Below are 22050 nucleotides of genomic sequence, written 5' to 3' on the forward strand. Positions count from 1 at the left end.
ACATAATTACTGAATCGTTTGAAATTAGAATGAAAACAAACATAAATATGATATAATATAAACAATTATGAAATTTGTTGATAACTTAAACTAAGTAAAAAAAACACATAATTTTATACACACTATAAGGTACTCTGTTTAGAAATGATATAACCAATTTCGATTAAAAAATTCTTAACATATTTTAGGTATGAAGTATGACAAATATTGAATCAAACTGCGCTTTTTATCAAAGTTATAAAGTATTAACATTTTATCTTGATTGTTTTAAATCATAAATAAATGATCAATTTAAAAAAACAATCTAAAAAATTTACCTTTGGAGATGATGATGCATACTTCGACATTCTCATAGACGTATTTATAAGGAGGTAACACCGTGAAGAAGGTGGTGAAGCTTAGGACAATACCGACTTAACGTAGTGAAAAATGTGATGAAACCAATCTTTGACCTAGGTCATGAGGCTTCTGGGAATACAGTAGCCAGTGATGAATGATTTAGACTTCGCAACTTCCGGAGAACACAGAAGAATGATGATGCCCCGTAGAGGTGAAGAAGCGAGGACTTCGTTGTCGGTGAAACTTTGAACGATGGGAACAAGCAGGTGACCAAGTTCGGTAGGGATTCAGGATTCCGTTTACGAAGATAAGCAAAAACGAGCAAGCGATGTCGGGAGGGTAGAAGAAGTTAGGGTTCAGGATGGGGTGAAAGTGGGTTGGGAGTGCCTTTTCTTACTTTGGACGAGCACATGAGGTGGACGATAGTGACGTGGATGACCAGCGACATGGAAAGGGATAAAAATGATATCCAATACGTGTTTTCGTCATTTTAGAAGTAATCTACGTGAAATAGGTATTTTACAACTTTATATGTGCGGTTCAGTAAAATGATGAAAAAGGTAACACCGGCCCATTAAGCCGAACCGTTTCACGATTCAACTAGGCCGTTCTAAATCCATGTAATGATGTCCCGGTCAGGAAACGGTTCAACTAGGCCGTTCTAATTCCATGTAATGATGTCCTCGGTCAGGCCGGTTCCTTATCTCTTCTTGGACGCACCTTACTATAATACTCGTCTTCAAGCCCTAATCTCCTCCGAGCGACGCCGCCTCCGGTGACTTCGATCACTCGTCCTGGATCCCGCCGCCGCAGCCTCCGTCCATATCTCGTCGTCCTTGTCGCTTGAGATTTGTCTAGGTACCTTTCCTTCTTATTATCTGCGATGCTCCCTTCTCCCAATAGGTTTCGATTCCATGATTCATGGTATTTTCCTTCCTGGAAGGATCGATAGTCGTTGGTGAGCTACTGATGATTGATTATTTTGTTTCGTGCGGTTGCAACTATTGCAGTGTGGGTTACTTGCTTCAGTTATACCGTATATTGTCTCCTAGATGTTTTCGCTGCATGTAAATTATTTCGCTTAATCCTTCAAAAGAAACCAAAATTCGGTGTTGAGAATGGCATTCCTACATGAATATGGTCGGAATGATCAATCTTCATTTCAAATATCTTTCCGTTGTCCATGCCATCTGTTACAGTCGCGTGGAGGATCGATTCCACAGACGTAGCTTTGGATCTGGATGGGATTTGACACAGTAACTTCCTTTTCCCGTTGGAAGCCAACTTCCTTTATGGCGTGGCTGAACCAAGGAAAGAGAAAAGGAATTGCTCCCCCTTTCTGTTCGTGGCTAGGGATTGAGTAGGCGGCAAGACTAACCGGTGGAAGTTCTGCCTGAATGTCTTGGCAGAGATGAGAATGGTGCTGCTTCAAGTTAGCAACGGATTGTGCAAAGAAGGGGGACAGCGTTGTGCAACCTGGCCAGCAATGAGGATAGCATAAGGGTGGATAGGGGATCATGTCTCTTGGAGGCAGCTGTGGTGTTGGCATGATTGAAGCAGCAAGTACTGAGCAAGATAGAGGGGTAGACATCCATGATAGGGAATAGAAAAGAGGTAGAAGAAGATATTTGTATATCCAAGCAACACCTTACATGGGGTCCCCTTCTACCACTTTCTCAAATGCGCGCTTCCTCTGTTGTTTCATTCTTCCTCTAGACTGGTTCCTCTCAGTGATTTGTTCTCCCCATTTGCTAGGATCTGGCTCATATCACCATCCCAGTTTAGGTCGTCCCTTATTCAGAGACATGTATTTCATCTAGTCTTTCACTGTTTTGAGGTCTTGCAGTTCAACTTTGTTGGCTCTTTACTTTTCTTTTGTTAGATAAGTAGGATATATTCAGCATGGGAGATCTGCCATTGTTGCTAATGTTGTGGTACATTGCGACACAATCATCTTATAAAGCTACATAAAGAAAGAATGTTAAGTTTTTATGTGCTAGTGTTTACTAAAGTGATTTACTTAATTTTTCATTCTTCAGGAAAGTGATACCAGTTTTATCTCCCAATGAGATTTTTTCTTGTGATAATGTTTCTATCCAGAGAGGTTGCTCATTATGTTTCGCTCTTGCAAAGAAATGGCGTCTGACATTCCATTGCATGGCTTATTATTAAAAAGTGTTTGTTAAACTTGAACTTGGTGTCAACATACAAAGGCTGTAACTTTCTATATTTCAATAGGAGTGTTAGCTAAACTATTATTTTCATTTAGTGTGTACTTATTATCTGTCAGTGTTGGAAATTGGAATTAGTTGCAAATCTATGGGTATGTACGGTTATCTTTAGCTCACCTGATTTTTCTATGATTTGAGTAGGATAACTCTTTACCTTAAATCATCTTGTTTTGAAATCTTTGGTTTGTTAAGTACTAATGACCTTCTCATTATTATATTTGCCTTCTTTCATTAGGTTTCATTGGCTTTGATGGCAAATTACTCAGGAAGAGCGTCTTCTAATGGCTCAGTCTATGTATGCAAATTGCCACCTGGAACTGATGAGGCTATGCTGGCTGAGTTTTTTGGCACTATAGGGTTGCTAAAGGTATGGGGTTTAACCAGGTATCCCTTTGAGCCATCTCCATAACTTCTTAATCAGCTTATTGTTGTTGTTTTAGAAAGTTGTTATTACCTTTTTTGTTCCTAATGAAAAACATTGGAAATTCAACAGAAGGATAAAAGGACTGGTAGGCCAAAAATTTGGTTGTACCGGGACAAAGCTACCAATGAGCCTAAAGGTGATGCAACAATTACATATGAGGACCCACATGCAGCTATGGCTGCTGTTGAATGGTTCAACAACAAGGACTTTCATGGATCCCTTATTGAGGTACACATTGCCGAATCGAAATCCAAGGAGCCAATTGATAATTCCTATGCTCAACAACCTGAACTTGGAGCAAATGCGAGCATGGAAGCTGAGGAGCAGGAAGATATGAATGATAGTGCAGGTAGAGGTAGAGGTCGTGGCGATGCTTTGGGGAAGTCATGGCAGCAAGACGGAGACTGGATGTGTCCAAATACAAGGTCGGTGGTATGATATTGGTGAGCGACTCATTCTCACATCAATAGGACCTTATTGTGTCTTGAATAGAGATGCTGTTATAACTTGTTTTCATGGTTTTACTGCTAGCAGTTGTTCCAATGTGAATTTTGCCTTCCGTGGTGTTTGCAACCGGTGTGGAACAGCTCGTCCTTCTGGTGCTGGTGGAACAGGTGGTGGTGCTGGTCGAGGGAGGGGACGAGGTGGTGGTGTTGATGCTGGGGGACGTGCCCGCCCTGTTGGTGGTCCCACAGGACTCTTTGGTCCCAATGATTGGCCTTGTCCAATGTAAGTACAGTTCTTGGTTGGATCTGAGCTTTATACTTTTGGGTTTATTTTCAACTATCTACATAGATCATATCTAATATGTGTTTTTGATAATATCTAACTGATTGATTTGTACTCATCGGGAGTGCTAGAAGAATTTTTGTAACTTTCTTGAAGCCAAAATGTTATAAATTGTTTCGTTTTCTTAGCAAACCTTTTTTGTACTGTAAACTAATTAGGCAACGAATTTTACTTATTTTTCTTTTTCCAAGTTATTTCTTATGTTCCACTTGACAAGCCTGACGTTTCTTATTTGCTATTTGATGAATCTATCAGGTGTGGAAACATTAACTGGGCGAAACGCACAAAATGCAATATATGTAACACCAACAAGCCAGGACATAATGAGGGTGGTGTGAGGTAATGTATCATGTATCAGTAACTGTGCTGCTAAAATATTTTATTCTTGATATGGATATTTGGATTTTTTTTTAATGTGTCTTAGGATTTGAATTCCTTGCGTAAAGTTCGATGGAGGGATAAAATGCATGAGCGTAGTATTCTAAAATAATAGTGACTAATGCAGATTTCTTGAAGTCCTGTTTGTGGTTGATTTATGGTCTAAATTGGTAAATAATTTAGTTTTTCTCTGTGCTCTTTGCTTTGTTATTTAGTTATCACATGTTTTGCTTGTTGCTTCATGCAATTAGGTAGGCAATCATCAGCAAGCAACCATTGTTTGTTTCTCTTGTAGTTAAATGCTGACACAAGCATGTACATGGTTTTGCTTTGCTTTTAGTCTTGTGTATGGCCAATTTAACAGATGCCGATGTGTTGGTTATGTAATCATTCTTTGCTTTTATTTCATATTTTGTAGAGGAGGGCGTGCTGGAGGTTACAAAGAACTTGATGAAGAAGAAATAGAGGAAACAAAGCGACGGCGAAGAGAAGCTGAGGAGGTAGCTGTTCCTGCAAGTGTTGCTAATCATACACGGATGATCCTACAACTATTTTATTCTAAAATAATACATTCTTGGCTTGCAGGATGATGGAGAAATGTATGATGAATTTGGCAATCTTAAGAAGAAATTTCGTGCTAAAACCCAGCAAGCTGAAGCTGGACAACCGGCTCCTGGATCTGGTCGTGCTGGTTGGGAGGTTGAGGAAATAGGTACTTTTAATTTTTGCTTGCAAAAAATACCAGATAGTGTTCTATCAAAAGTCCATTTTCCATTTCACTGTTCTGGCTTTCTTCTTCCAAGATTTTTTCAAAAAATAAACAGATTTAATTAGTTGGAATTCCACTGCTCTGTTGTTGCTTTGTGCAAATTATTTAGTGAAGCGCTATGCTAAAACAAAAGCAGCTTCTGAGCAAAATACGTTTTGTGGCTGCATAGTTTGTGTAATTCATGTCATATCTATAAGAGTAAGTGTTTACTCATGTTTGCATAACGAGGAAGATGGCAAACTGCCAAATAAAGTCTAGCTTCATGTGTGCAGAGCATTGAAGATCACAAACATTTTTCTCGATAGATTTTTCATCACATACTTCTGGAGAATCAATTTGCTTCATTTTCAGCTTGAAATCTAGACCTAAGTAGGGTTATTTGAGAAGGATGTAGAACTAGATTATTGTGATCCCTTATATGATGGGGTGACTTTTCCACATAATTCAGATAGATTCAAGTTAACTCATCTCTGATGTGGGTAGTGTGTATATGACGTAGTAAGCAGTTGTCATAGTTACGACAAAGAAACATGGGGATTTGTGACCCTGTACGAGAAGGGACTTTGCTTGACTCAAGTCGTGGATTTGCATTCCTCGGTCAATGATCTTGCAGATAACAGTTACTTTTATATACCTGAAATAATGCAAGGAGGTCCCTTTTATGGGCCTTGTAATGATCTGGTTCCAAGGCTCAGTGTCAAATTGACTTGATTTGTTAGAACTCGTTTTAATAAGCAACTACTTTTATATGCCTGCAGTCTATTGCAGTAACTTGTTTCTTGTTACTTCATATTTGTGTCCCAACTTATCCAACCATGGCATCAAGCTCTTTGTAAGACCCTGTTGCGCCTAATAATTCGGAATTTAGATTTTTCTTTGATTCCTTTTCTGTTGTTAATATTCTTCTACATCTATCTAGGTCTAAAACTAGTATGGGATAATTTACAGAATTATGTGTTGTTTCTGATCTTTGTACATTTTATTCTCTTATAAACTATATCTGCAATGTCTAGCAGATCGACATGGTGCTGAAAGAACCAAAGACCGGCACAGAGAGCGAGAGAGCAATAGAAACCGGGAAAGAGAAGGCTCTGAAAGAGAGAGACGCAGGAGCAGAAGCAGGGAAAGAGAGAGGGAGCGTGAGAAGGACAGAGGGAGAGTTTCCGACAGAGATTACAGCTATGAAAGAGGCCGTGGGTATGGTCGAGAACGGCACCGTGACTAGTAGTGGTTTGTGCCGGGGGCTAGGTTTTTGTTTTGTGTGTTGGTTGTGTACTTTGGAGGCAGATGATCTAAAACTGTGGCTTGGTTGCTTGTTTGCTATCTCAGAATTCATCCTATAATCAACATGGATGAATGCCAAATGCTTTGCAGATTACAGCTCCACCAGTTTGCTGCTTATTGATTGCCCCGTCAAGTTCTAGGGATTCGGATGCATGTTGGCAATTGGATTTTAGGTTTTTTTCCAAGTGCTGCTTCTGAACTTTCGTTTGTTTCTTTATATTTAAAACAAAATTTGGTAATTCTTTTTCTAAAGATATTTTAATTAAATTTTTAATCAATAGGACATTAAAGTAATTGAGATAAGTTAGATTGTCCTAAAACTTGTTTGTTTATTTTAAATCTTAAGAGGTTAGGCGTCAGTTTTTATGGTGTTAAACGTTAATACTCCATTGCTTTTATAATTGAATAAAGATGTGAACTTAGTAAATAAAATTTGTATTATCTTTATCTCAACCTATTAGAGATACTTTAGAAGTTAAAATAGTTAATGTATATATGGTAATTATTTTAACATTTCTTTTAAATAATAAATAAATAATATAAATTCAGATAAAGGTGTAGTGGACATAAAAAACTTTATAAGATGCCCTTTGCATAAGACTTCAAAGAGTTTGTTAGCCACCTCATGGTTATAATTAAATACTATAATGTAAATTCTAAACTCTAAATCGTAAGTTCTAAAAAAATAATAATAATAATCAAATACACTTGGTGTTGTGGACCATGAGATGTGCATGCTAATATTCTTGGAACTAAAAAAAATTAATATCACTCACTTTCAATATCGCCGCCCATGATACGATGCAGGCTAATAAAATCCACGGGATTTTGTAGGCTAACATTCTTGAGACTTCTAAATAAATTCTTATTGATAATCTAACTTTAGTCCGGATTATTATATTCACTTATGCTCCTAATTAAAGTAAAAATATATGTATAACGAGCCTATATAAAAACATAACTTGATGCACAACGCCCTCGAGATTATGATGTAAGGTAGGACATAAGTTGCCATTCAGGTATTTGTGATTCAAGCTCCAACTACGATGAATTTATAAAAAAAAATTTTCTAAATAAAATACTCAATTAAAAAATGTTGGATTCTTGGACTGTGACATGATGATACACAATTAAATAGCTACAACAGTGAGATTTCAGTATAATTTGTATATATATTTTTCCTCTAATATTTGACCATTTTCTTATCTTTTAAGGCCCCTCGTCAGTGAAATATACACTAGGCCATCTCAATTAAGTCTGAGGGCGATTTTTTTTAAAATAAATATTAATTTTAAAAAATAGATTTTTTACATAAAATTAAAATTTTAAGTTTTTAAGATGCAAAATTACTAATTAAATTTTTATATTCAAGATAATGATTTATTTTATAATGGATAAAATTATTAAATTATTTAATTTTTCTTGAGAAAGCACATAAAACTTTATTAATTTTTCTCTAAATTATATTAATAGGTATTGGTAAAAGAATTTTATTTTTTAATAAAATTTATCTAATTTTAATTTAGATTTATTATTTCTTTTAAAATATTCAATTGTAAAAATAAATCCAAACCACCAATATCAAATAACAATAAAAAAATATAGAACTCTAATATTTTATCAAAATAAAATTGTTTAAAATTAAAGGAACAATAAAATCTAACTTTCAATTTGATGATTACATATACAAATATAATAAAAGAATAAATAAATATTATTTTTTTAGAATAATCTCTATATATCAAATTTTGTTACTAATAATGAAAATATAAAGAATCATTTTTTTAAAAAAAAAATGTATGTTAAGTTAAATATTATGATTAATAAAAATCTATGCATATGCAAAATCTAAAATTTGCATTTAAAAAATATAAAGAATTGTCATTTTTTTATGTAATTAAAAAAAATCAATTCGATGTTTAAAAAAAATTAGAATTCTACTTAGCTTTGAATGGATAACGAATCTTTACTTCCTATTATTATTGAAGAAAAAAATAAAGAGATTAGGAGAAAAGTATGGGATCTCCGGCGATGGGAAGGCATGAGAACACGAACAAAAAGAGGGGAAGTATATGAGAAAGAATTTCTAAATACTACTCAAAATTTGATATGAAATAAGACTTTTGGTAAGTAAAAATACATGCCAACTCTATTGAATGGACAATCTTTTTCTGTCTAGATGACCATTTTGAATGACTTATTATGCTTTTTGGCTTAAAATAGCTCCCCAAATATTTCAGCGGAAAATGGATGACATCTTTCAACCTATTTATATGTTTATCTGTGTTTATATTGATGATATTTTAGTCTTCTCAAAAAATAAACAAGAACATTATGCCCATTTACGTATTGATGATATCTTTAGGCATGTTTCTATGTTTACCTGTGTTTATATTGATGATATTTTAGTCTTCTTGAAAACTAAACAAGAACATTATGCTTATTTACATATTATTTGTAATTTATTTGAACAGCATGGTCTTATCATTTCTAGAAAGAAGATAAAATTAACAGAAACACATATAAAATTCTTAGGAGTTAAAATAGGGCAAGGATAAATAACGTTACAACCTCATATTTCTATAAAAATTCTTACTTTTCCTGATAAAATGGAAGATACTAAGATTTTACGAGAATTTTTAGGCCTCCTAAACTATGTAAGACCTTACCTTAAAGATATAGAAAAAATTAGTGGACCTTTATACAATAAAACATCTTTGACAGGACAAAAATATTTTAATCAGCAAGATATAACCTTAGTACAACAGATTAAACATTTGGTTAAAACTCGTCCAAAACTAACCTTACTTCTGGATTCTGACTATTTAGTTATTGAAACAGACATATATGAAACCGGTTAGGGAGGCATTCTCTATTGAAAAATATCTAAATACGAACCTAAAACAGCTAAAAACTTATCTAGGTATGCCTCTGGAAAATACCAAGAAAAAGAACATTCACTCGATTACGAAATCTTAACAGTAATCTATTGTTTAGAGGCTTTTAGGTTATTTATCTGTAACAAACAAGAAATCACTATCATAATAGATTGTGAAGCCATTATAAAATATAGTTAGCGGACAAAACACATTAGGAAAGGCCTCGATACTAAGCGTTAGCTAAAATTTATAGATACTATAATTAACAAAGGCTCAAGAATACAATGGGAACACATAAAAGGAGTTAATAACTCATTAGTTGAGTTGATACATTATCTAGACTATTGCATTAACTATTTATGATTAACTTTGGTGACTCCTTATAAGATTATGGACATACCAAGAAAGGTTTGTACTTTCTCTACCAAAGCCATGCAGTTTGGTAACTAAGACTTGCAACTATGTACACAACCTGAGGATCAATTTCATTTCTTTGCAAGAGATAAACTGGATCACATTTAAAACTGTCTCCCTGATAATATTTGGCATATTTCTACTTTACCTAAAAGCTCCGGATACAAAATTACTATCATTAATGCACTTTTCAACTATTTCCTTACTACTATACAAAAACTAGCAGGAAAGAAGTTCTCTTGTTACGTGGTTTTCTCAGGTCCCCATGCAGGGGTCTATTGTACTTGGGAAAAAACAAACTTGGCTATACAAGACTTGGAACATCCCTACTTTAAGGGTTTTTAGTCTCTAAAAGAAGCTTTTACAGCTGTAAGGGCTTAACTTGGTCCACATTTCTTTATCAGTTCCTTACTTAAAGTAATTCCATTACAAGCTACTGGCTCAAACACTCACACTCTACCAACTTATGCTTAAATATTAGGAAGTGAGCTTGAAGACAGTTCTGCTCACATGTCAGAAAGTGTTACAAAAATCCACAGGCCTGATTGTTTGACTTTAGCCCAACTCAAAGAATAAAATAAGGCTACAGCCTTACAAAGGGCCTCTAAAACTCGTTTAGCAAGTTTTTCAAACACTATTCCTAAAGACATTACTGCATACGTACGAAGTTTGGCTGAAAAATCAACTTTACAAACTTTGTGTTGTATCCGGACTCCAATATTATCATATTGTGGTGCTACTTTCATGTTTGTCCTGGTCTTATATATCTATTTTCCTAAGTCTCTTGGAAGTTTACTAAATAATATTTTCCTTAATTCGGGATTACAATAATTTCCTGAAACTGTTGTTAGGGCTAAAAAATCATTACAAAAGGGTTTAATCCAGTTTCAATTAAAGAGTTGTAATTATTCTAAATCTCTCATGGCTTCTTTTTACCTAATATCTAAACCAGTATTTGCATCCTGGGCTATAAATAGTTTATGAATAGTATAGCAAAAATTAAGTATGTTATATCCTTGGGAAGCAATTCTGGCTACTTCTTCAGGATGGGTAGTTTTATAGGATTCTCATGTTGCTCTAATAACATTTCCTAAGTAATTTTCTCCTACCCTTATCATAACATCTTCTGATTCTATATCTAGTTCATGCTTAGCTTGATAATCTCTTTTGACAGAGACTATCCATTGTTCTAAATAAATATCATATATTTAGGGATCATCACATTCCCTAATATTAAGTAAAAAAGAATTTTTTTTCCTCCAAAATATGTTAGTTCTGGTGGTCTTCTTTTCCCTATGATTCTTAATAAGGGATTATTATTAGTGTAAGGATGTATTTGTGTTCTTGGAGGATGCCCTTCTCCATAATCCATAGTTCGCATAGAACTTTCTGGGTACCTTACCTGTAAAGGTTGTGGTCTAGATGTACTAATGGCACTGGATTCAGCAGGATTTATTAAGTTGACATTGGAGAAATAATCATTCTTTTTAGAAATTATATTATGGTCTTCATCAAAGTATAATATCCAGTTTGCTTCTAACTTATGGTGTAAAAGATCAAAGGTTTCTAATGTTGGTACAACGGGGTTGGTAAGAGGGGGGTGAATTGCCTGCAAAAATAAGATTATACCCTCCTTAAGGCTTTCAACTCAAAGGTGTAACACTATAAAAACTAAATAACAGAAAAAGAAGAGGAGACAAGGATTTACATTGGTTACAACTAAGACGGTTGTTAATCCAAGGCAGTTGAACAGCTCCACTAGCAGAGTCTCCTTCACTATAGGCGAAGAAGCCTTTTTACACTTTAGAACGCTCACTAGTTGCTAGGAATTGATTACAGAGTTGAATGCTTGAATTAATGAATATTTCCTAGCTCCAGGGGTCTTTAAATAGCTCATGAAAATCCTATCTCGAAGATCCAAAGCGCCTCCAACAAGGTCCAAGGCGCCTCCAACCAAGTCAAGCGGATAAAGTTCTATCCGCGCACAAACGGTCGAGTTGACCTAGGCTGAGGCGCCTCAAACAAGATTGAAGGCGCCTCGAAGGTTTGAGGCACCTCCAATGCTTGATTGAGGCGCCTCAAAGGTGGAGGCGCCTCTAATCTTGATGAAGGCGCCTTGAGCTGCCTTTCCAGCTCGCTTTCTCCTTTGCTTTGACTTCCGAAGCTCCGTTTGGTTGGATGATTTCGGCCAACCGAAATAGGGCTCACCCGAACACAATTTTCGGCCTTCTCCTCGAGCAGTCTTCCGTCCCGGCTTTACGTCCCTCGAACGTCGTGCACGTTCTTCTAATCCACCGGTGTACTCTTCCATAGCTCTCTCATCCTTCGGATGCACCGAGCCCGTCGGCTCCCTCCCGTGCCGTCCTTCTCGCTAGTTGCGTCTTTCGCTCGACTTCCTGCGCTCCTAAGCTCCTACACGCTTAGACACAGGGATCAACAATAAATATGCCCTAACTAACTTGGTTGATCACATCAAAACAACCACGGGGTCCAACAATCTCCCCCTTTTTGATGTGCATCAACCCAAGTTCAAGTTAGGGTAAAAATAAACAAATAGTAATTTTAAGAAAATTACGAAACTAACATTTTAAGCATATAAATTGCAATAATAGAATTTGCATAAGTTAGAATAAAAAAAAATTAAAAATTTAATTTTCCTAACTCCCCCTAAACTTGTTACCTAAACTCTCCCCCTTTGATCACAGCAAAAATGGGGAAGAAAAATTCCTAAGTCATGTAAAATAAATTTTTGAGAATTTTCAAAGAATTTTCTATGGTAAAACTTAGGCAAGAAAAAGAAATTTCTAATTTAGTTCTAATTTCAGAAGAAATTTTTAACTTAGGCAAAAGAATATTATAGAGAATTTTCCTTAGTAAAAAAAATTTTATGCAAGACGTATTTTTGTTGAATTAAAAAGATGTTAAAGAAAAACTTTCTAAAGCATTATTTAATTTTAATTTTAATGCTTTACCAGGAAGTTAATTAAATATTTTATTTCAATATTTTGATTTCCAGGCTGTGGCGAGGCACTAGGCCTTCTTGGTTATTGGAGCAACAACCACTTCCTTAGACAAAACCTCATAAAGAAATTATAATGTTTAATTTTCTCGCTGTAAGCCCTAACTTAAAAATAATTTTAAACTAGCAAAGATTTTGGAACCCAATATAGGGTCCTTCCTACAGGATTGTTTAAGAACTTAGGGGGTATATAATTTCTTGGAATTCGTCTAAGTTGTCCCTGATGCTTTCTTATATACCAGTTTAATTTTCCATAAACTTTAATTTTTTATTTTTGAAAAACATTAGTGTTTAAACATGCATCAGATTTTAAGCTTTCAACTTGAAGTTTCAATTTATCATTTTCAGATTTCAAACTATCTAACATTTTATTTAAGTTAGCAATTTCTTTTTCTGATTCAGTTAAGTCTTTAGAAAGAGCTTTAATAAATTGAAACGATTGTTTAGGGTTTAGAGTACGTACCTTACTTACCTTACTTTGTGATGCTCCCCCTTCATCATAGCTTTCCTCTTCTGATGTTCCTTCCCCTTCATTAATGCTCATTTCTGAACTTGACTCTTCATCTAGTTGGTGGTTCGCCATCAGCGCTAGTCCCGAGAAGGCTTCGACTTCATATTCAGAGGACGTTGAATCATCCCACGTGGCCTTCATGATTTTGTGCTTGGAGGTGTTTGATTTGTGCTTTACCTTCTCCTCGTCTTTAATTTGTCTTTTCCTTTATTTTTGGGCAGTCATCCTTGATGTGCCCTTCTTCGTTGCAATTGTAGCATCGGACCGTCCTTCTGTTGCGCTGATGCTTTCTCGACTGTGACCGAAATTTATTTGTTTTAAGAAATTTATTGAAACGTCTTGCTAGTAACGCTGCTTCGGTTTCGTCGATTGAAGCTTCTGAGTCAAGATCGTCTAACTTGGATTTTAAGGCGATGTCTAGGTTTGACCTCACTATTTCTTTAGGCTCTGCAATTCGAGACTCATGAAGTTCGAAGGTAGAGAATAAACTTTCTAAACTACTTACCTCAAAGTCCTTAGAGATGTAGTAAGCATCTACTAAGGACGCACACTCTGGAGTCCTTGGGAAGGCGCTTAGTGCATACCGGATGGAATCTCGGTTTGTTATCGTTTCACCGAGATTCGTCAGTTGCGTTATCAGCTCCTTGATCCTCGCTTGGAGTTGCGCAACCTTCTCGCCGTTGTTCATCCGAAGATTTGTTAGTTGTGTCCAGAGGACGTCGCGCCTTGCTAACTTCACTTCTGAGGTGCCCTCGTGGAGCTCCAGGAATTTATCCCAGAGGTCTTTGGCGGAGTCGTAGCTTCCGATCCGACTTACCTCCTGGGGTGGCAGAACACTGAGCAGGTGAAATTCCGCCTTTCCGTTGGCTACGCAATCGGCCTGCTCCTTCTTCGTCCAGTTGCATTCTTCTTTGTTTTTTGGCGCTGTATATCCATATTTCATTATTAAAAAAATGTCGAATTCGGTCTTAAAAATACCTCCATTTTGCGTTTCCACATACCGAAGTCTCCGTCGAACTTCGGGGGATGAATGTTCGCTCCGGCCATCGTCCTGATCTTTGTGCTTCAGTTAGCGGTTAGTCCTTCTGAGGCGATCGGACTCTGATACCACTTGTTGGTGTAGCGGGGCCGACAAGAGGGGGGTGAATTGCCTGCAAAAATAAGATTATACCCTCCTCAAGGCTTTCAACTCAAAGGTGCAACACTATAAAAACTAAATAACAGAAAAAGAAGAGGAGACAAGGATTTAACTTGGTTACAACCAAGACGGTTGTTAATCCAAGGTGGTTGAACAGCTCCACTAGCAGAGTCTCCTTCACTGTAGGCGGAGAAGCCTTTTTACACTTTAGAACGCTCACTGGTTGCTAGGAATTGATTACATAGTTGAATGCTTGAATTAATGAATATTTTCTAGCTCCAGGGGCCTTTAAATAGCTCATGAAAATCCTATCTCGAAGGTCCAAGGCGCCTCCAACAAGATCCAAGCGCCTCCAACAAGATCCAAGGCGCCTCCAACCAAGTCAAGCAGATAAAGTTTTATCCGCGCACAAACGATCGAGTTGACCTGGGCTGAGGTGCCTCAAACAAGATTGAAGGCGCCTCAAAGGTTTGAGGCGCCTCCAATGCTTGATTGAGGCACCTCAAAGGTGGAGGTGCCTCCAATCTTGATGAAGGCGCCTTGAGCTGCCTTTCCAGCTCGCTTTCTCCTTTGCTTTGACTTCCGAAGCTCCGTTTGGTTGGATGATTACGGCCAACCGAAATAGGGCTCACCCGAACCTAATTTTCAGCCTTCTCCTCGAGCAGTCTTCCATCCCGACTTTACGTCCCTCGAACATCACGCACGTTCTTCTCACCCACCGGTGTACTCTTCCGCAGCTCTCTCATCCTTCGGATGCACCGAGCCTGTCGGCTCCCTCCCGTGCCGTCCTTCTCGCTAGCTGCGTCTTCCGCTCGACTTTCTGCGCTCCTAAGCTCCTGCACGCTTAGACACAGGGATCGCCAACAAACAGGACCTAACTAACTTGGTTGATTACATCAAAACAACCACGGGATCCAACATCTAATTCTTTAAGGTCTTCATTAGTAAAATAAAAAGCTATTTCAAATGATAGGTACACGTACTCATTTAAGTCATCATAAAATAAATAGTTAGGTTCCAGACATAAGTTCATGGAATGATTACTACATTCTTTATTCATTAAATTTATCTAGGTTGGCCTTCCTCTTGATCTTCGTCTTGTGATGTTGAAAGTTTGTAATTATGGAATCTTACTAAGGATTTACTATGCTTGTCTTTATATATGATAGATTTGGTTGGTTGTAAAGTTTATGGTTTCATGCTTAATTCTAAATTAAGATTCCAATCTAATCCAGCAAGTAGGTTTAAGGAGAAATATTTAGGTTTCATGAAATAAATTCCCTTTGTGGTAAGAGTCTCAATAATATTATTTATTTGGACTTTGAAACTATTGTTGATATTAGTCATAGTTTTGCATAGAAAAATTATATCTATCTGAATATCGTGTTTTTGAAAATCGCCATATCCTGTGGCTTGAACTGAGATTTTAATATGTTTAATAAAGTCTGGAATAGTCATATTAAAATTTGGATAGAAATACATAATTCCTAAGTTGCTATTCATATCGACTTCAATGAGTCTAATAACAACTTTCTCCTTATCAAAAAATTTTAAGTCATAAAGTACTAAAAATACTTTAGCTCCTATGCTTTTTCTAGTAAGTCCTCTTAATCTGAATACAATTAATCCTAAGAGGATGTAATTATGTTTTCATTGTAAGAGTGTTCTAGCTGATTCTTCATTCATAAGTGCAAATCTTTCCTCTCCGCCATTTGGTAGGTGGATGATAGATCGATTAAGTGCGATAGAGGAGAGGGGGGGGGTGAATATCACACTCTTTAAAAACTTTTTCTTTTTGGAAAACAGAGTTATGCAGCGGAAAGTAAAGAGAGAGACAAGTTTGTTTACTTCGTTCGGAGCCTCGGTTGACTCCTACTCGAAGGCCCGCGATCCTTGATTGCACCGATGGGCAAATCATTATAATCCTTCTTTCTGAGATCCTCGGAAAGAAGCAGATCGTACAAATACAAAGATATAAGATAGTAACAACTCTACTATCTTATATGAAAATGCAATACAAATAAAATGTACCGACAGTAGTAAGTAAAGGTTGAAGCTCGGTCGGTTCTTCCGGACGAAGTAGCTTGAAGAGACGTAGAAGACGTGCAATACAGTCAGCTTGCAGAAATTAACTTTGAGATGATCAGAAAACTATATTTTTGCCTCAGACCTCAAGCCTCTTTTTATAAGTAGCTTTGAGGTTCGGTCGACCAATCCTCTGTTCGGTCGACCGAACCAGCTACCTTCCTTCCTGGCTGGAGTCTGATGCTGACTCGATCTCTGGCATTAATTAATCATAAAGGGTTCGGTCGACCGAACAGACACTTTCCCTGTTCATCGAAATCCACTGAGATCTGCACTTAATGCCTCATTAATGTTGATTGGTTCGGTCGATCGATCATCTAGTTCGGTCGACCGATCAGTGCAGTTTTCTTCTGCTCCTGATCATTACTGTCAGTGCTGAGTCATAATGGTTCGGTCGACCGATCAAACATTGATCGGGCTATGATATGTTCTGGTCTGATCTGAACACTGCCTTGATTTCTTCTTGTTCGATCGACCGATTCTCCGGTTCGGTCGATCGATCCTGCAAAACAATGTTAGTCAATAAACCTGCAAAACAAATGTTAGCACAACAATATAATAATGCATGAGTAATGTAGGACAGTAGAACTATCTTGATCTCAACTTGAAAACCTTCCCGGTTTTTTCAGTTGGATCAGCGACCTAAGGTTGTTCCCTACGGGAACCCGACCTCACTGTCGCTCTAGTTGTTTAGCTCAACCTACCTACCAAATTTAGATCCTCCAGATCTAGTTTGGACTTTTCACTTAGCTTTGATCGGCTCGCCAGGACTTTTTCCTTGATCTTCGGTCCTCCAGACCTCTCGATCGCACCGCCAAGCGTCGGGTCCCCTCGACCCACTTGGACTTGCACCTGAGTTCCACGATTTGCTAAGATTTTTCCTGCCTAGCTTCCAACTAGGTCTTTCCTGATTGAGTAAACAACCTGCACACTCAGTCAACTTGTTAGATCACAACAAGACTTAACTTGAACCTTTGACAACATCAAAACTTAGGTTTGATTCTGGTGCAACTTGCACCAACAGTGGAGTGGTTGTGTTTTGTGATGTATATAAAGTGCTATAGAAAAGGATAATAAACCTTGGATATATCTTTTTTTTGGATTTAGCGTATTTAATTGTTCATTTGAAAATGTGTCCAAATTTTGTTCGATATCTATGAGTTCTTCTAGTTGATAAGTAGCAATATTGGATGTAGACCTTCTAAGTATCATAGCTAGGTTTTTGTTGGGTTGTCTTAAAGTGTGTGATAATTTAGAAAAACTTTCAATTTGTGTTTTTGTTCATAAGGACATCAGAAGGGATATCTTGAATTTTTAAAAATTTGTAGGTAGTGGGTGGTTGTCTAATAATGGTTTTTCCTAAAGAGAGCTTACCTAAATCTTTGTTTAAATTTTCTAGAGTTTCTTTTAGATCTTTTGTTTAGTTATTTTTATAGATATGGTTTTCAAGAGCGAGGAATTGAGTTTCTAATACAGTAAGTCTTTAATGTAAAGACATCAGTAGAGCTAATATGGTGTTATTTTGTTGTATCAGAATTTGATCTCCTTGACTTACTAAGGCAGAATTACTATAGCCAATGTCTTTATTTTTAGCAAATTGTTGAGAAAAATCTAGAGCTTCTTCGTAATACGTATTTGTGAATTGTATTTTGTTCATTCAATATTGGGTCCTCAAAGGATCTTGAGGCTCTGATACCAAACTTTTTTTTTCACAGATACTAGGTCTAGGTTTGGTTGCTTCCTTACTTCTTTCTAATGGCTTTTAGTGAGTCTCACCTGTAATAGATCTACAAGAAGGCTAATTCCCCAGCTATGTAGAAATATGGCTATCTTTTTGTCGTCCTTTCTAAGCCAGCACAGGTCTTACCTTAGCCTACTCATCAATTGTAGTTACCATTCACCATCATACTACTTGGAAAAGGATTGAAGAAGACCTTAAAGGTAATAGAGGTAAAGAAAGGAAGCTGACAAACTTAAATAAAGACTGGTAATCTTAGAATAATTTTACATAGATAGAACTAGTGCAGGATAATTTACAGAAATCTTACATGCTTATATAGACCTAGTAGTAGAAAATAGATAATGTACCAGATAATCTTACATATATAGAAACTAGTGCAGGATAAGTTATAAAAATCTTACATGCTTACTTACATAGATACATACAGTTCTTACATAGAGACTAAAAACTTACAAAACGATCACTGGAAGAACACTTGAGCAGAGGAGAGTAGTGATTGCGTTCTGTCCTTAGAAGCAGAAGAGGGGGGGGGGGGGGGGTTATAGACAAAGAAAAGAGAGGTTACTTCAAATAGAAGGAAAGTTTTCTTACAAGAAAAGAAAACATCTTGAAAAGAGAGGGTCTGCTGGAATGACAGACAGGTGAGAAGATAATGGAGGGTCTTCATTTCGGAATGGAAGACAAGTGACAGAAAAGGAGGAGATAAAGGAGGATTGGTGGCAGGAAAAAGAGGAGGTCTTGCTTTTAGATTTAGGAATGGAAGACGGGTGGCAGATAAGGAGAATGGCTTAGGATAGGAAGGACTATTATTTGAGATGGAGTCACTATAGAGTGGGTCGAATTTTTAGGGGTCGATCATGTTATCTATATTCTGTTCTCCTGTGAAATACAAAGAAGGATCTTGTGAGCTTGACGCTTGGGTTGGTGTTCTGTGCCTGGCCAGGTCAGCCCAGTAGTCTTTGGATGAAAGTGTTGAACTTGCTAGCAGTTTGTTACTCATTCTTTCTGTCTTCTTTTGATAATGATGAAAGAGAGTAATATGCTGGGTAGTAAAGTTGAACGGAAAGAATCCAGTACCCATTTCCTTTGGTCAGTAAATTTTCTCGATGAAAGATTCTCCTACAAGAAAATAAGTGTCTAGGGCTTCAATTTTGTCTCAGCCCTAATGTGTTGGTCCCTTGGCGACTAGCTAGAGGGAGGTGAATAACCTGCATAATAAAAATAACCCCTTCTCGACTTTATAGCTATATTAACATGAACACTTATACAAAAAAAAAAGGACTAATCAAAGAAAGAAGAGGCTAAGAAATTTTACTTGGTTACAACCGGGGAGATTGTTAATCTAAGGACGATGAAAAGCTCACTAAACGATCTCTTTCAGGCGGAGAAGCCTCTTACAGCAATTGAAGCACTTAATTACAAAACAAGACTGAAAAGGAATCAATTACAAGTATTGTTCTACCTTCTAGGACTAGAGTTGTATTTATAACCCTAGTCGGAGCACCTGAAAGGGTTTCAGGTGTCTGGAGGGGGATAAAATTATATCCCCATCGTAATGGCTCGCGACACTTGACATTTGGATGAAATTCTTAGTTCGGGTGCTTGAAAGGGTTCCGGGCGCTCAGACCGTGCAGATAAGGCACCCCTTAGGCGAGGCGCCCAGGGGGCGCCCAGCTGATCCGGGCACCTTGAACTAAAAGTCAACCCTCGGTTGACTCCGGTTCCGCTCGCATTGGTCTGGATCTTCCGCTCTGGTTCCACTCGCTTGGGTGATTTCGTCCATCTAGAATAGGGCTCACCCAAACCCAACTTTGGGCCTTCTCGAGCAAACTTCCGCTCCGACTTCTCATCACTCGGAGAACTCCGCACACCACCTTTTCGTTCTCCCGCGTACTCTTCCGCAGCACCTAGTACCTCGAACGCATCGAGCCTGTCGGCTCTCTCCCATGTCGTCCTTCTCACTAGCTGTGTCTTTCGCTCGACTTCCTGTGCTCCTAAGTTCCTGCACACTTAGACACAGGGGTTAAATACTAGCAAGATCTAACCTCACTTGGTTGATTATATCAAAACTATCTTGGGGTACTAACAATGTCTCCATTTTTGATGTGAACAACCCAAGTTAAATTAGGAAAAAAATATAAAGCAATAATAACAAAGTAAATTTTTGCAAGTAATAATGTGTAAAAAATTATGAAAATTAATGGCAAAAATATACCCGTAGAGTTAATTTTCACTTCTCCCATTTTGATCACATTAAAAATAAGGTTCTTAAAAAAAAATCTAAAATAAGATCTAAGGGAAAATATTATAAAAACTTTGAGAAACATCTGGAGTCTTATAACGAATTTTAAAAAAAATTACTAAGGGTTGAGCAGATGTAAAATTTTTCACAAAAAAATCTTTTCTAGAAATATGATAAATTTTCACATAAAAAAATAAAAAATATTTTAAAATTTTTATATAACCAAGTAATGAAATTTCCTTTAAAAATTATCTTCTAAATAATTTCTAAAAATTTGTTTGAAAGCATTAGATTCTTTTTTATTTTAAATTAAGTGCTTCACAGTTAGTAATTAAACATTTGTTTCAATAATTGATTTCTAGGTTGTAGCGAGATACTAGGTCTTCTTGGTTATTGGAACAACAATCACTTCTAGACAAAACCTTTTAATGAAAGTAAATATTTAATTTTATCTCTGAAAGCTAAAAAAATAATTAATCTAAATATGATTTTAGAACCCAAAATAGATTCCTTCCTACATGATTAATAAAAAATTTCTTAGGAATATATTTCTATGATATTTTCCTAATGTGGCCTTATGGTATTTAAAATATCAATTTAAACTATTATATCTTCTAATATTTTGAACATGTCAGCATGCACGTTCCTTCAAATATTCCATTTCTATTTTTTATTTTTCATTTTTATTTTGTCGAGATCATCTAATCGACAAGATATATCTAAGGTTGATTTTAACTCTTTATTTTTTTTAACTTACAACAATTTTTCGATAACATTTTTGTGAACTGAAATAACTTGTCAGGAGGAAGAGACCGTGCCTGACTTACCTTGACAATCCCATAATCTGAAGCTACCCCTAAAGTGCTATTTTCTTTCGATGTCACTTCCCCTTCATCGATGCTCTCAATGCTCATTTCGGACGAGCTTGCTTCGTCTTCATCTTCTTGGTGACTTGCCACTAGCGCAAGTCCGGCGAGGGCTTCTATCTCCGATTCAGACGATGTTTCGTCTCATGCCGATTTTAGATTATACTTGGTCTTGGCTAGCTTCTTGTTCTTCTCCTTGTCCTTGTTCTTATCCTTGCTTTTCAATTTGGGACAGTTGTCTTTCACGTACCCTTCTTCATTGTAGTAGTCGCATCTTATCTTTCTTTTCCTTCTATTACCCTGCACTTGATTAAATTTATTAGTTTTAAATAATTTTTTAAATTTTCTTATCATGAGTGTCATTTCATCATCATCGAGAAAAGATTCAGAATCTCGTTCGCCTATTTTTTTCCTTTAAGGTAATGTTGTACTTTGACTCCTTCAAATCTGTACATCTTGTTTCATGGATTTCAAATATTGAAAATAATTCTTCTAAAATATTTAATTCTAGTTCCTTAGATATATAATAAACATCTACTAATGATGCCCATTTAGTAGTCCTAGGAAATGTGTTAAGCGCGTATAGTGAATCTCGGTTGCTTACCTTTTCTCCAAGATTCAAGAGTTCGGTGATAAATTCTTTTATTCTTGAGTGAAGGTGAGCAACGGTCTCTGCTTCTTCTAATTTGATGTTGCTGATCTGGTTCTTGAGCAGATCCCGTTTCGTAAGTTTTACCTCAGAGGTTCCCTCATGTAGTTCCAGGAGTTTCTCCCAGAGCTCTTTGGTAGACTCGTAGGCTCCGATCCGATTAACTTTTTGTAGCGGTAAGACGCTCAGTAGATGGAACTCTGCTTTACCATTTTCCATGAAGTTGGCTTGCTCCTACCCTCAGGTGCTACAAAACCAAATTTCATTATTAAAAGTAAATCAAAATGTCTTA

At 36.7% G+C, this 22050-nt stretch overlaps 1 protein-coding gene across 3 annotated transcripts; it reads left to right on the plus strand.

Moving 5' to 3' along the window:
- The first annotated feature begins 1041 nt into the window (after positions 1-1041).
- Positions 1042-6303, plus strand: LOC122047322 (transcription initiation factor TFIID subunit 15-like). 3 transcript variants are annotated; one of them, XM_042608507.1, is made up of 8 exons: positions 1042-1197; positions 2806-2937; positions 3064-3419; positions 3529-3723; positions 4039-4122; positions 4580-4661; positions 4747-4873; positions 5944-6303. In XM_042608507.1, exons 2-8 carry the CDS (start codon positions 2821-2823, stop codon positions 6153-6155), a joined length of 1173 nt encoding a protein of 390 aa, XP_042464441.1. In that variant the 5' UTR covers positions 1042-1197; positions 2806-2820; the 3' UTR covers positions 6156-6303. The 3 variants fall into 3 exon arrangements, with proteins under 3 accessions (XP_042464441.1, XP_042464442.1, XP_042464443.1); XM_042608508.1 differs by having other exon boundaries at positions 1043-1197; positions 5947-6303; XM_042608509.1 differs by lacking the exon at positions 1042-1197 and having other exon boundaries at positions 2809-2954.
- The last annotated feature ends 15747 nt before the right edge of the window (positions 6304-22050 follow it).

This window comes from Zingiber officinale, chromosome 2B, assembly GCF_018446385.1.
Source record: "Zingiber officinale cultivar Zhangliang chromosome 2B, Zo_v1.1, whole genome shotgun sequence".
Classification (NCBI taxonomy): domain Eukaryota; kingdom Viridiplantae; phylum Streptophyta; class Magnoliopsida; order Zingiberales; family Zingiberaceae; genus Zingiber; species Zingiber officinale.